This window comes from Esox lucius, chromosome 21, assembly GCF_011004845.1.
Source record: "Esox lucius isolate fEsoLuc1 chromosome 21, fEsoLuc1.pri, whole genome shotgun sequence".
Taxonomy (NCBI): domain Eukaryota; kingdom Metazoa; phylum Chordata; class Actinopteri; order Esociformes; family Esocidae; genus Esox; species Esox lucius.
This window is the reverse complement of record NC_047589.1, coordinates 23,828,201-23,842,014: the sequence shown is the minus strand read 5'-3', so window position 1 is coordinate 23,842,014 and position 13,814 is coordinate 23,828,201. Positions and strand designations below refer to the sequence as shown.

At 43.5% G+C, this 13,814-nt stretch overlaps 2 protein-coding genes across 6 annotated transcripts in view; one reads left to right on the top strand and one right to left on the bottom strand.

The window, feature by feature from the left end:
* Window positions 1-13,814, top strand: part of LOC105027313 (5'-AMP-activated protein kinase subunit gamma-2) — a 70,517-nt gene that overhangs the window by 53,370 nt on the left and 3,333 nt on the right. For 4 of the 5 annotated variants that reach the window (XM_013139674.4, XM_013139679.4, XM_013139680.4 and 1 more), the window contains 9 exons: window positions 3,043-3,124; window positions 5,692-5,750; window positions 8,595-8,640; window positions 8,721-8,775; window positions 10,653-10,779; window positions 12,030-12,195; window positions 12,306-12,343; window positions 12,515-12,661; window positions 12,957-13,050. In XM_013139674.4, the coding sequence (XP_012995128.3) occupies window positions 3,043-3,124; window positions 5,692-5,750; window positions 8,595-8,640; window positions 8,721-8,775; window positions 10,653-10,779; window positions 12,030-12,195; window positions 12,306-12,343; window positions 12,515-12,661; window positions 12,957-13,050 (814 nt within the window). The remainder of the gene's footprint in view (window positions 1-3,042; window positions 3,125-5,691; window positions 5,751-8,594; window positions 8,641-8,720; window positions 8,776-10,652; window positions 10,780-12,029; window positions 12,196-12,305; window positions 12,344-12,514; window positions 12,662-12,956; window positions 13,051-13,814) is intronic. The other variant, XM_013139677.4, reaches the window with a different exon arrangement.
* On the bottom strand, window positions 1,434-2,117 carry LOC105019544 (complement C1q-like protein 2). The gene is made up of 2 exons (XM_034289327.1): window positions 2,055-2,117; window positions 1,434-2,012 (listed from the first exon to the last, which is right to left on the bottom strand). The coding sequence occupies exons 1-2, from the start codon at window positions 2,115-2,117 to the stop codon at window positions 1,434-1,436; spliced, it is 642 nt and encodes a 213-aa protein (XP_034145218.1).

The window sequence follows — 13,814 nt, the reverse complement described above, 5'->3', positions numbered from 1 at the left end:
GACCCCTCAAATTGAAAAAATCTGAAGCGTATTTGTCGTCTTTTGCCCTCTGCGATGCTTCCCAAGCTTTGTAGGACAAATTTAAAAGGGACTGTGCCAGAATCGTAATTGAAAGCGCTTGAAGCAATAATAGATTTCTTGAAGGGAGGATTATACATGTCTGTATAATCAGGAGCCACCACTCCCATAGGCCTAAATCCTTCAGATTTAAATTTTGTTTACTCACTTAACCAGAAAAGGAATTAGGCAAGCCCAGTTCAGGCGGGCCCGCAATTAAAAGCAATAAATGTTGTTGCCCTTACTGGATTCAAACCCTGGTCTCCCATGAGTGGCTGTGTCTTTAACCACTACACCAAAGTGCTATACATCCGCCCAGTGTCGGTATAGGAACTCAACATTACATTTTGTCACACAGTAACATCACGCCAAGTTTGAATATTTTGCTAGACTCCATTAAGTATTGTGTTAAACTCCTCCACAAATAGCATCTATGAAATGTATGGCTTTTGCCACAGGCCGTTTTAACAGCTTATTAGCCAGTAATATGCTTACTTGTTGTTCTTTCATTCATGAATGACATTGATAAAATAACTATCAATATAGGTGATAACTTTTTCGTCATGTGAAAAGACGAAAGAATCGTGGAAACCCTACTCTTTTACTGCCCAGGGGGTTTTGATCTAACCTATATTACCCCAAAAAGCATGCATGAATGTGTACTTTGAAAATCGACCAGAAATAGTTGCGATATAACTGTGAAGAGGTTTATTTTAGGCTTACTATAACGCAGCTACTGAAGGCTGTGCTTTGACTGTGACAAGATTCGAACGCGGGACCTAAATGGTTGCAGGTCCGGGTCTTTCACCACTACGCTATTTAACAAGAACGTCTGTCAGTCAGTCAGGCACTCATTCACTCAGTAAGAGACATTTGCGCTTCTCGGGCCAGCTCTGCTTGCACGGTACAGCAAAAAAGTATGTTATTTAGCAGTGTTTACTAAAGTATGTTATTTAGCAGGTTCTGACCTAAATGGGGACTTTTCCTAGCCACTGTGCATCAATATCTTGTTGTTGCTGGTTCTTTCAGATTTGTCACCCAACAAACACACTCCTTTTGATGTAGGTACATATAGTTGATACCCAGGCCATTCCCCATGCTTTATGCCATAACGGTTCCACAGCTGGTCTTATGTGCACTAAGAAAGAAATACATGAAGCAACATTTTCTGGAGAGGATAATTTATTTTTTACGAAACTTGAATGCAGTCTAAGAACAAGGCCACCAATACCTCAGTCGAATAGCTTGAATCTTCAACCTCACAGTTCAAACCAAGCACAAATCAAACAATTATATTCGCTTCGTAAGTGTTGCAATGTATATTTCCAGATATGTTTGTAATTTACAGCCGTATGAACTGCAAACATCTCCCACCGTTAGAGGGTGAAGAGCAGAAACCCACTGAACGTGTTATAGTTTCCGGCGTCTTCAAAGACCTGCCTGTTGGCACTTAACTGGGCGTAGACATTGTCCCCCACCTCCAGCTCTACAATGGCGGCGTTGCTGGCAAAATCTTGTGCTTCTCCGGACCCAGTGTCCCACGTGGACACAATCAACTGTCCGTTTTTCCGCAAACTCACAACGGCGTTGGCGTTGCCGCTGTAGAACATGGTGTAGCGGAAGAAATACACCCCTTTAACCATGGCTGTGAAGACACCCGTGGCAGGGTTGTATCCACTGCCGAAATTGGAGAAGACTCTTTTATACTGTAAGGTTGTGTCCGTGTTGAAGGGCCCGATGTCCCCAGAACCGGAAGTTCTTAAAGCTGCGGAGAAGGCCACCTTCAGCTGACCCGCTGCTGCCAAGTCCTTCAATGTTTTCAGTTCTTCTTCTTGAGCTTTGTTCACACTCTTCAGTTCTTCCACCTGCCTCTCGCTGGCCTGTAGCCTGGTCTCCACAGCTTCTAGTTTCTCCTTCAGGACAGCCAGGTCTCTAACCACAGAGCAGGTGTCAGGCTGATAGTAAGGAAAAGTGCTCCCTACCTTCTGTTCCCCCACTGCTTGTGTCCCAGACAGTGTGAGACACAGAGACATGGTTAGTAGGATAACGACTCCCTTCATTCTTCAAAGCTTTTCTTGTTGAGATGTGTTATAGAGTCAGGTGAAGTTGTAGTGTGTTGTAGTATGAAGAAACCCTGTGTCTTTTGGCAATGTGGATGACGAAACATATGATAAGAGAAATAGATTGTCCCTCCCCTTTACTGGAATAAACTTCCAATGTTTGTACAATGGGTCAGTCCTCATGAGGCTTGTGAAATATTTACAAAAAGAGTAACCAGAAATCCTGGTAATCTATGAATTTGAATGAGCGTTACAAGATTGTAATTAGGTGGATTCATTATCTATTCCAATGTGATGTCGGGATGGGTATACTAAGATGGGAATATACTTTCATTAATGATTGAAATGAAAAATTGGTCAACCCTACAGCTCTCATTACTCCAAACCAATGATTTGTGACTGGTACATCAATCAATTATCCAATCTCTTTCACTGAATGCAGCCCCGAACAGAGAACAGACTTTGGACAAGCCCATGGAAGATAAACATTTCCATGTGGACTTTAATGTCTTAAGTTTACCTTCCACAAAGGCCGAAAGAAATTGAGGAGAAACTCTCATTAATATTTTAATAGCATGCTTCTTCTGGAGGGGGGAGGGTGGGTGTCAGTCTGATTCGTGGGGACAAAACAGCGCCCCCTGTGTTTGTCTGCGATGGTGGTTTGTCACAAATCTCTCCAAATAAAAATGAAGATGGAGTGTACTCAAAACTTTTTTTGCCCTGGTATTTATACCTGAAGGACAAACTAAGTCAGCTGACGTTTATTGAGCAGTCTGATTCAAAAGAGAATCTGGTATTGGGGGAAAAAGTGTAACAGCGGTTACTGTGAGACTATGGGAACTGCTCTTTACTACTCATACCGTGTAAAACAATACTTGTTTAGGATGTGCTGTAAATACATTGTTTTTGCACTTCTTGCCTGTAGGTGAAGAAGGCTTTCTTTGCTTTGGTTGCCAACGGGGTGAGGGCAGCTCCACTATGGGAGACAAAGAAACAGAGCTTTGTCGGTAAGTAGGAATTTCTTTTATTATTATTGTGTTGAAGTGCTGTGCACTCAAGCCATTCTTATTTGTCATATAGCCAACACAATGGACAGAATTGATCTCCTTGTGGAGAAAATACAAATATGGAATAATGAGAAGGAAAGGTGAGAGTATGATGTGTATTTATGACAACTCTTTGGGGTTTGGGTGATTTCAGAAATGTCTGAGGTAAAGGACAGCCACCGGCTAAATATAAAATGTGGTTGCATAAACCTACACATGCGCATACACACACACACCCCTAATATAATAACAACCTCTCGTTTATCTTTCTTTTAGATATCCCAGTCTTTTGATTTGCTCTCACCTCGTCTACCCAGTCCCTTAGTAACACTTCCTGTTCTCATCCGTTTCTACCTCTCTCCCTCATGCATTCGTTCTTCACCTCCCATCCAGTCTCCCGTCTCACTCCCCTACGTCCTTAGACTTGGTTAATGATGCATTGCTTTCTCACTCCCTCCTTTCTGTAAGCTTTCTCTTCCTCTCTTCTTCCTTCGCTTTCCCTCGAAACTGTTTTCCTCTTCTCTTTTCTCTCCCTGTAACTGGGCCAGTGTCATGGAGATGGATATAAATACTTTACTTTACTATACTTTTTTTTTCTCCTCCAGACTTTCGCTGGCCCTGAAAACATGCAATTCGTAACAAACCGCTGTATAGTCAAGTGCTGCTCTTCAATTAGGCTTATTTGAGCAGTCATTTGACAGAATGCGGTTAAATCTTATTCAGCAGTTAAATCATGAGTATGCTGATCAGTGTCTGTACAGGCCCATCTAGGGTAATGTCGCCTCAGTTCGGTGCAGCTGTTCTGGCTGCCTGATCACAGCCTGAGCGTGAAGCCGAGTTGACATCAACCAGTCCCCCCCCCCCCCCAGGCCCAACTCATGAGAATGTGTCTGCACAGTGAACTCATGGGAATGCGTCTGCGCAGTGAACTCATGGGAATGTGTCTGCTCAGTGAACTCATGAGAATGTGTCTGCACAGTGAACTCATGGGAATGCGTCTGCGCAGTGAACTCATGGGAATGCGTCTGCGCAGTGAACTCATGGGAATGTGTCTGCTCAGTGAACTCATGAGAATGTGTCTGCGCAGTGAACTCATGGGAATGCGTCTGCGCAGTGAACTCATGGGAATGCGTCTGCGCAGTGAACTCATGGGAATGCGTCTGCGCAGTGAACTCATGGGAATGCGTCTGCGCAGTGAACTCATGGGAATGCGTCTGCGCAGTGAACTCATGGGAATGTGTCTGCGCAGTGAACTCATGGGAATGTGTCTGCGCAGTGAACTCATGGGAATGCGTCTGCGCAGTGAACTCATGGGAATGCGTCTGCGCAGTGAACTCATGGGAATGCGTCTGCGCAGTGAACTCATGGGAATGCGTCTGCGCAGTGAACTCATGGGAATGCGTCTGCGCAGTGAACTCATGGGAATGCCTCCGTCCATCACATCTAGGTACCTGATGTGGTTCTGATTACCAGCCAGAAGGAAGGGGACAGTGTCGGGATTCCATTTGTGATTGGCCTAAATATTCTTATTCCGTTTTTTTTTTTTTCTGCCATCAAACATTGTCACCAGCGTAGCTGTGGGCTGTGAGTCCTTGGACAATCGATTCAACTTGAAATATCTGCAAGGAAGAGTGACTACGATTGGCCAAGTCACACCGTAGAATTGTTGCGGGAATTATTGATTTGAAAATTGACTTTCAACACCTTAAAGGTCTTTTCTCCCCACGGATGTCTTGTGTTTTTGTTGTCCCCCTGGAAAATAAATATGATACCGATTGATATTAAGTCATCATTCCGTTGCATTCCATTCCCATTTAATTAGAGATTTTCTCCAATTGCACTTTATGTTCAACTTGTACCTCTCTACCTCCGTCTCGTGTCCACCCCTCTCCTACATCTCCTCTCTACCTCCGTCTCGTGTCCACCCCTCTCCTACATCTCCTCTCCACCTCCCTCTCGTGTCCACCCCTCTCCTACATCTCCTCTCCACCTCCCTCTCCACCTCCGTCTCGTGTCCACCCCACTCCTACATCTCCTCTCCACCTCCGTCTCGTGTCCACCCCTCTCCTACATCTCCTCTCCACCTCCCTCTCGTGTCCTTCCTTCTCCTACATCTCTTCTCCACCTCCCTCTTGTCCACCCCTCTCCTACATCTCCTCTCCACCTCCCTCTCGTGTCCACCCCTCTCCTACATCTCCTCTCCACCTCCCTCTCGTGTCCACCCCTCTCCTACATCTCCTCTCCACCTCCCTCTCGTGTCCACCCCTCTCCTACATCTCCTCTCCACCTCCCTCTCCTACATCTCCTCTCCACCTCCCTCTCGTGTCCACCCCTCTCCTACCCCTCTCCACCTCCCTCTCCTCTTTCCCCTCCACTTTCATAATTTCCTTCCTTCCCTTTGGTTCCTTCCTACCGATGAGTGTATTTTCTTGGTAAAATCCAACACCTGTGCAGTGAGAATAATGGCTGCAATCAACAGTTACTCATCTTTTTCCTCCTCTCTCTTTCTCTGTGCTCCCTCTCTTCAGGAATGTTAACAATCACAGATTTCATCAACATCCTCCACAGATACTACAAGTCACCCATGGTACGTGTTCCCTCCACATATATCAAGATTTCTCACAGTTTGTGTTCAATACGACTGGCTGTGCATAATTGTTAGTAAAAAGTTAAACACATTCCATCTGAATAACTTGTATGTTTATAAATGACAGATCTCATTCACCCACATTTATTCAAAATCTTATTTTTCTGTATACACACCAGCTATGTTGTAATATAGTCTATACGTGAAATGATATATACCTATATGTATTTAACTTGTTCGATGCTTTAAAAGCACAAAATTATGAAATGTCACAAATGATTTAACGCCTTATTATTTTATTATATTAGGAGCCAGAGATCAAAATAACGACCTGCCCCATCACAGATTGTGTTGTTACGCTCTGACATTGCCATTAATGTCACAGGTTACTTTAGAGAAATGCCCTAAATGCATTTTAACTCCTTTTTTATGAAAGTCAAGTCATTTTAACTAGATAATATTAATCAAATATATTTATAAAGCCCTTTTTACAACAGCAGTTGTCACAAAGTGCTTTACAGAGACACCCGGCCTTAAACCCCAAGGAGGAAACAACAGTAGTGTTGAATTTTAGCTAGGGATTTCTTCTCACTTCTTTCGAGTCCAAAAATAGTACAATAACACAGCCTACATGTACCTGAAAGCCGCAGAAGTATTTGTTGGATCTGGTGGAAAGAATGGCCTGCGAGCTCAATCAAGGTAAAAAAAAAAAAGAAGTGTTCCTTGTGAGGAAAGGGGCCTAGGTCACGACATGCATCAAATGTAATGACTGCAGGCCAACAGTGGCTGACAGTGGGAACAGACTGTGGACAGAAGGCTATGGAAGGCTGGCAGCGTCTGCAATGGATTAATATCTGGCACACTGCTTTGTGTTATGAAGCTTTAATGGCCAAGTAGAGGGCCATCAGCATTAGTATGTCAGTAGAAGATGGGGTTGTGACCTCTGTGGCGTGCTCACATGCACGTTTGTTTTTCTCTCCTAGTGGGGCTCAGAAACATGACGCGAAAAAGTAACAAAACGTTTATCTCCTGAAACAATGTATTTCTCTGCTCTTTAATTAAAATGTCATAAGTCAGCCAAAATAAATGTGATCTCTGACGAGAGATGGGCTCTCCTGCTTTTGCTACAGACTGTGCAGTTGTCCAACCAGACACAGAATGACATTTTGGGACATAGACATTTTGATGATGCGTAAACCCAAAAGTAATTCCAGCTCTAACACTAACCCCTGACTGTAATTGTAAGTTTTACCATATACCTGGTCTCAGAAGTCCAAAAACTCATCACACCACCTTGGAATGGTGTAATCTAAGAGTCTGCCCTAAACCTAACCTCAAAGCCAGAAATAGCCTTTGTCCTTGTGCGGATGTCTGAACACCTTGTACGGACTGAATTGTCAGGTTTTACTAGTACCCACATGTATTTGGTAAATTAGGAAAGCTCACACTCACTCTTTCTCCCGTCTTCATGCACGTACCATTCAACACAGACACTCACTCTTTCTCCCGTCCTCATCCACGTACCATTCAACACAGACACTCACTCTTTCTCCCGTCCTCATCCACGTACCATTCAACACAGGCACTCACTCTTTCTCCCGTCCTCATCCACGTACCATTCAACACAGACACTCACTCTTTCTCCCGTCCTCATCCACGTACCATTCAACACAGACACTCACTCTTTCTCCCGTCCTCATCCACGTACCATTCAACACAGACACTCACTCTTTCTCCCGTCCTCATCCACGTACCATTCAACACAGACACTCACTCTTTCTCCCGTCCTCATCCACGTACCATTCAACACAGACACTCACTCTTTCTCCCGTCCTCATCCACGTACCATTCAACACAGACACTCACTCTTTCTCCCGTCCTCATCCACGTACCATTCAACACAGACACTCACTCTTTCTCCCGTCCTCATCCACGTACCATTCAACACAGACACTCACTCCCTCTCTTTCAGTCAATATTAACTGTCTCTCACACCAGCTTCTCCATGCTTTCCTGCCAACACAGTGATTATAGTCAAGTATAGTGAGCTCAGTCTGAATTCGCTCGCACTCCCCCCCAGCAGATGTGTCTGCCAAAGGACTACAGCAGGTTGCTGAGTATAAATAGCCTTCATTGGTCTGCTGTGTTGTGTTGGCTGTTTCTTGGAATCAGCTGAGATGTAAGTCCATGACACAGAGATGGAAAATCCATCAGTGAGCTGCCGTTTCCATTGTAGAACACAGTGTGTGTGTGTGTGTGTGTGTGTGTGTGGGGGGGGGGGGGGGGTCAGTTAAATGTATTCACATTACATAATATTACATTGATTCATTTGTGATATTGTGATTAACATGGATCATCAAGCAATTTGATTAAGTTCAGGAAACATCAGGGATGATAATCAAACAGTTTTATATAGGCTATGATTGTTTTAGGAAAATCTATTTACCTTAGTTATTCACTGAATTATTTTGTGCATATTTATTTGTCTGCTAATGTATCCAACAAAGCTTGATGTACAGGCACAGAGAAGACATGTTTTTGCTTTATTCTGCTTTATTTTTCTTTGTTTTATCCCCTCAAAATATATATATTTTTTAATAGAAACAAGAACAACCATAATGGCAGACCACAAATTTACTGTCTGCATATTTGATATAATACTTTTTTTTTTATTTACCAAACAACTGCCAATCAGACATTTTCCCATATTAATAAATTGCTATGCTTTATATAATGTATTTTTGTTGCTTACAAAACTGGTACTAAATGTTTTTACAAAATAAATCCTTGCATACTGTATGTAATTATCTGCCACAGCACTCATTGTTTACTTGTCTATCTTAGGTACAAATCTATGAGCTGGAAGAACATAAGATTGAAACTTGGAGAGGTATGTGGACTTGCCAGTCGTTTTCCAGTTTCAAAGCAAAATACTAAAGTTTTAAGTTGATGTTTCTTTCTGATCCTTAGAGCTCTACTTGCAGGAAACCTTTAAGCCATTAGTCAACATAACACCTGATGCAAGGTACTATTTCACATTTATTATACATGTCACCTGTGTTTCATATTTTATTTATTGTACATTGGAAGCTAAAATGAAACATTAGAGCTTGTTGCTCATCGTTCAATTGAAGTATTTCCATTGGGTGTGATCAGATCGTGTATTAATCATGACAGAGTTGATATAGAATTTCATAAGCACTGCAAATACTGAGTCTGTCTTCCTCACTCGGCTCATGTATCTGTAGAGTTATAGAACAATATGCTTTCATAGGTAGTTTTTATTTATGTTTGTTCCCATGGGATTAAGGTTGGGTACTTTCTCCTTGTATTTCAGACCTTTTTCTGTCCTCTGACAAATTGCATAGTGTATTTTCTTCAATCTGAATAATTCAAGGTTCATCTCATGAAAACACGTATGGAGCAGATTCTTTAAAACCCTTAAAATACTACTCAACTACTCGTCCCCGATTAGCCAGGTCAAGCATCTGGTTTTGTTGTCGACATTTTGTGGTTTATTTTTGGAGAACAGCAGCAGCAAAAGATTGCTTAACTCTTTAATTGAAACTGTATTAAACTGGTGACTGCCTGTGCTCTGGTAAAGGGATTGTAACCACTATGAAATCAGTAGACGGCGATGGATGCAAGGACTCTCAATACATACAATTGTGAGGGTGTTTGATAGTTGAAGTAAGCCTGCCGAATCATGTCCGCTTAGTCCTTATGGCACCTCTGTTAGTAACTACAGCATTACACTAATAGCAGCAAATGTCGTTATAAAATAGGTGAGTTTCACGAAAACACGTGCTCTACCAACTTAGCTACACAGGACTACATATCAGGACGTTGACGCAATAGCATGCTAAGTGTACGGATGCACCTTTTGCGGGGGACAATAACAGACCAACCCAATAAACAGTAAAATGTGCCATTTTGTCACCCAGCACAATGTCGCTAGTCTGAGGGAGCGTGCAGTTGGCATACTGACTGCAGGAATGTCCACCAGAGTTGTTGCCAGAGAATGTTTATTTCTCTACTGTAAGTCTACAGTGTCGTTTTAGAGAACTTGGCAGCACGTCCGACCAGCCTCCGAACCGCACACCTCGTGTAACCTCACCAGCTAGGACCTCCACGTCTGTAATCTTCAACTGTGGGGTCCACCCAGGCAGCCGGTGAAACTGTGGCTTTGCTCAAACGAAGGATGCTTTGGGTGTATGACGGCGTGTTCCAGTTTCCACTATTGTCCTGCGACCCCATACAGCCGTTGGGGAGGAGTTGGACAGCATTCCACTGGCCACGATCCACAGCCGGATGATGGACCATCTCTATGTGAAGCGGGGTACTCAGTAACCTCCGGTGGACATGTGCTGTTTAGCCGTGGGTTGAAGTCCGAGCTACTGCTCTCTCAGCGAAACACTCTCCTGTCTTTCACCACTCGCCTGACCGATAAGGCATGAAATCCCTGAACTAAATAGATCTTAAACTATGTAGATGTCGCGCTGCGTGAGGCAAATGGTGAACAGACCAGTTACTGGCTGTTTTCTTATTCCATCCCCCCACCAAGTTATTTTTGACCAACTGATCTGCAACAGAAAACAAAGAATGCCCAGATATTTCCAGGCATGAAAACTCCACAGACCTTCACAACAAAATGTGTTGCATCCTTCTTTCATCCATCTCAGTGGACTAAATAAGATGGATGACTTCAATTGTAGTCTAAACAGTGAACTAGTTTTGTGGAACTCCATAACGGCATGCGCTATTAGAAGATGGTTTAATTTGATGTTTGATTAATTTATCAACCACTTTCTGATATCCGATAGCGCTTAACTGGCAAAAACTGAATATTGGGCTAAAATAACCCAGGCAGCCTTTCTGTTTCCCTCTTTCTCTCTCCCTCAGCATATTCGATGCGGTTTACTCGCTCATAAAGAACAAGATCCACAGGCTGCCCGTCATCGACCCGGTCAGTGGCAACGCTCTTTATATCCTGACACACAAGAGAATCCTCAAGTTTCTCCAGCTCTTTGTAAGTCAAACTAGATGGATTAAGTAGTTCATGAGTACCAAAAAAACAAAAAAAACAATGCATATGGGAACTTATGGTAGTATGTTGCATCCATTTGGAGCTTAACAGAATTGTAGTTGAAATGTTTATTGTAAAAGTGGATGAGCGACGAGAAAGGAAAAAGGAAACTGAAGACAGTGTTGCCTGATGCGTAGGTGGCCTTCAGAGCTTTCCCTAGCTGACTCAGTGGGGTGATCAATGTCATTTATCTGACTGCCCGGGTTGACCTTCTTACAAGCCAAGTACAAAATGGGATTGCTCTATAATGCAGTTGGTAATTTTTCAAATATGTTAATTTAGTCGGTGGTAATTCAAGGACAATTCTGTGTCCTTTTACAAATATTTATACTTGCATTGTAAGGGTATGTGGGAAAATGTTTTTTTTTTAGCATGTGACATTTAAAAAAACTGATGTTCTTTAAAAAAAAATGTATGTTGTATTAGTTTCAGCATTTTGTCTTGTAGAATTCTACAATTCAGCATTTTGAATTGTAGAAATGCACACATTTTAAGAATTGTTTCTCAACTCAGGCTTTGGACAACTGCTCATAATTTGATAAGATGACGTGGTTACCCAAATTAAAAATTGCATTTTCAGAATAGGTGTTCCTAGCCTATTTATGTGATCATTTCCCCACTTGTTTTTACTGAACAGACTGTTGATGTTTGACGGCTGGAAGTGGTGTTTAGGTCTAGATATTTTAAGCCAAGGGATTTTGTTTTAATAGCCATTACACCTCAAACACAACTACATTTTTGTACGTGATGGACACAGTCGAAAGTCTGGATTGAATTGATTTTGATAGGAGGCATGTCTAGATTTAGGGCATTTGACCTGTAGAAAGCAGGATGAAATACACACCACTTATGCATAATTCAAGAGACAGCAGTAAAGACGTTTCAAAACATGAGCCCACTTGACAGAAAGACTTACCCCTGTCTGAGGTTAGAAGGAAAGATACACAAACAGATTACAAACACACACACACACACTCACTCACAGACTGACCAACTTAGAGGTCTCCAGCCTGTCAGAATGCAAGATGGACACGTTCATGGAGAATATGAGAAAGATATATTGCAAATATATACAAACCAGATATGGCCAAGAGGTAATTGTTTCTCATTGGATATGCCCAGCTAGACCTGCTTATTTTTAGCCTTATTTTCTAAAATGTTGTAACATGTTCTCCCCTTTGAACATGACTCAGGTGTGTGAGATGCCAAAGCCTGCTTTTATGAAGCAGAACCTGGAGGAGCTGACCATAGGCACCTACCACGACATCGCCTTCATCCACCCCGACACACCCATCATCAAGGCCCTCAACATCTTTGTGGACCGAAGGGTGTCTGCACTTCCCGTGGTGGATGAGTCAGGTGCGTGCGCCTGCGTGAGCGGGCCCGTTTCAGACTGTACAGATGGCTGTAGTGCTGTATGATATTTAACAGGTCGGATTCTAAATCTCTTTTGGTTTTCTTCTTTTTAGGGAAGGTTGTGGATATCTATTCCAAGTTTGATGTCATCGTAAGTAATCCCTTTTGTTTATTTTGTGAATAATTTTTTTTTTATCCCTCTTCTTAACATCGTACCAAACGCCCGGTCAAGATGTTTGTAATGGCGAGTGTTACGACAGACAGTGGTGAGGTGGATCCGTCTGGACGGACCGTTTTCACCATTGGTCTTGGCTGTGTGTAGAACCTTGCTGCTGAGAAGACCTACAACAATCTGGACATCACGGTGACCCAGGCTCTGAGGCATCGCTCGCAGTACTTCGAAGGGGTCATGAAGTGCAACCGGCATGAGACACTGGAGACCATTGTGGACAGGATAGTCAAGGCAGAGGTGAATTTAAAACGCATGTGTAAAATTAAAATAATACAAATGTCAGTGCTTTGTCGGTTCCCATGTAGGAGCCACTAAGCTTTTGACTGAATGTCCTTGCCTCCTGGCATCCCGTTCATATGCCAGATATAACTAGTCCTTGATATGGTAGCCTAAAAACTGTCAGTAACTGTTACTATTTCCTCTTCTCCTCACTTCGCCTCCCACTGCTTTCTCCCTTCCCTCTTCTCCTTTCTCCCCCAAACCTCCTCCTCCTTTGTTGCTCATGATTTTTTCCCACCCCTTTCCTCCCAAGGTCCACAGGCTGGTGGTAGTGGACGAGAACGCCCGGATCGTGGGCATCGTGTCTCTGTCGGACATCTTGCAGGCCCTGGTGCTCACGCCGGCAGGTACAGATGGCCAGACGTACCTCCGAAAAACAAAACCCAAACCTCTCCTGTGTCTACCCACCACAATGGGGCTGACTCCCATCAACACCCCTCCCCCACATAAGTACTCTTAATGTATTTCACCGGGATCAAGTCCGGGTTGACTGAAGCTTGATGAGGGAGGGGCCTCACTTTTCCACAGTGTCAGTGTGCTGGGTCTAGGTACCGACCAGAGGGATCACATCATGTGAAATACACAGGGTGTGCCTGCTCACACACAAGCAAGCTAATGGTTTAATTTGAGTTTTTGTGTCTGTGTGTGTTGCTGTCTGTGTCTGTGTGTGTTGCTGTCTGTGTCTGTGTGTGTTGCTGTCTGTGTCTGTGTGTGTTGCTGTCTGTGTCTGTGTGTGTGTGTGTTGCTGTCTGTGTGTGTGTGTGTGTGTTGCTGTCTGTGTGTGTGTGTGTGTTGCTGTCTGTGTGTGTGTGTTGCTGTCTGTGTGTGTGTGTGTGTGTGTGTGGGCGCGTGTGCTGTTGAGCCATGTCATGATGACTAGCAGGCCCCTACTATTTATCCTGCGTCCATGCCCGCCCTTGATGGATTGCTTTTCTTTCTCTTCTCCTCCCCTCTGCCCTTCCCTCCCCTCTGCCAGGTGACTGTGCCCCCCCCCCCCCTGTGTTCTTCTCTAAATATCAACCCATTTCCCCCACTGGTGCAAACATCTAGACCTGGGTTCAGTCAGACACTTTGTTCACAATATGTATCTCATTGTTTTGGAGTCTGTCCA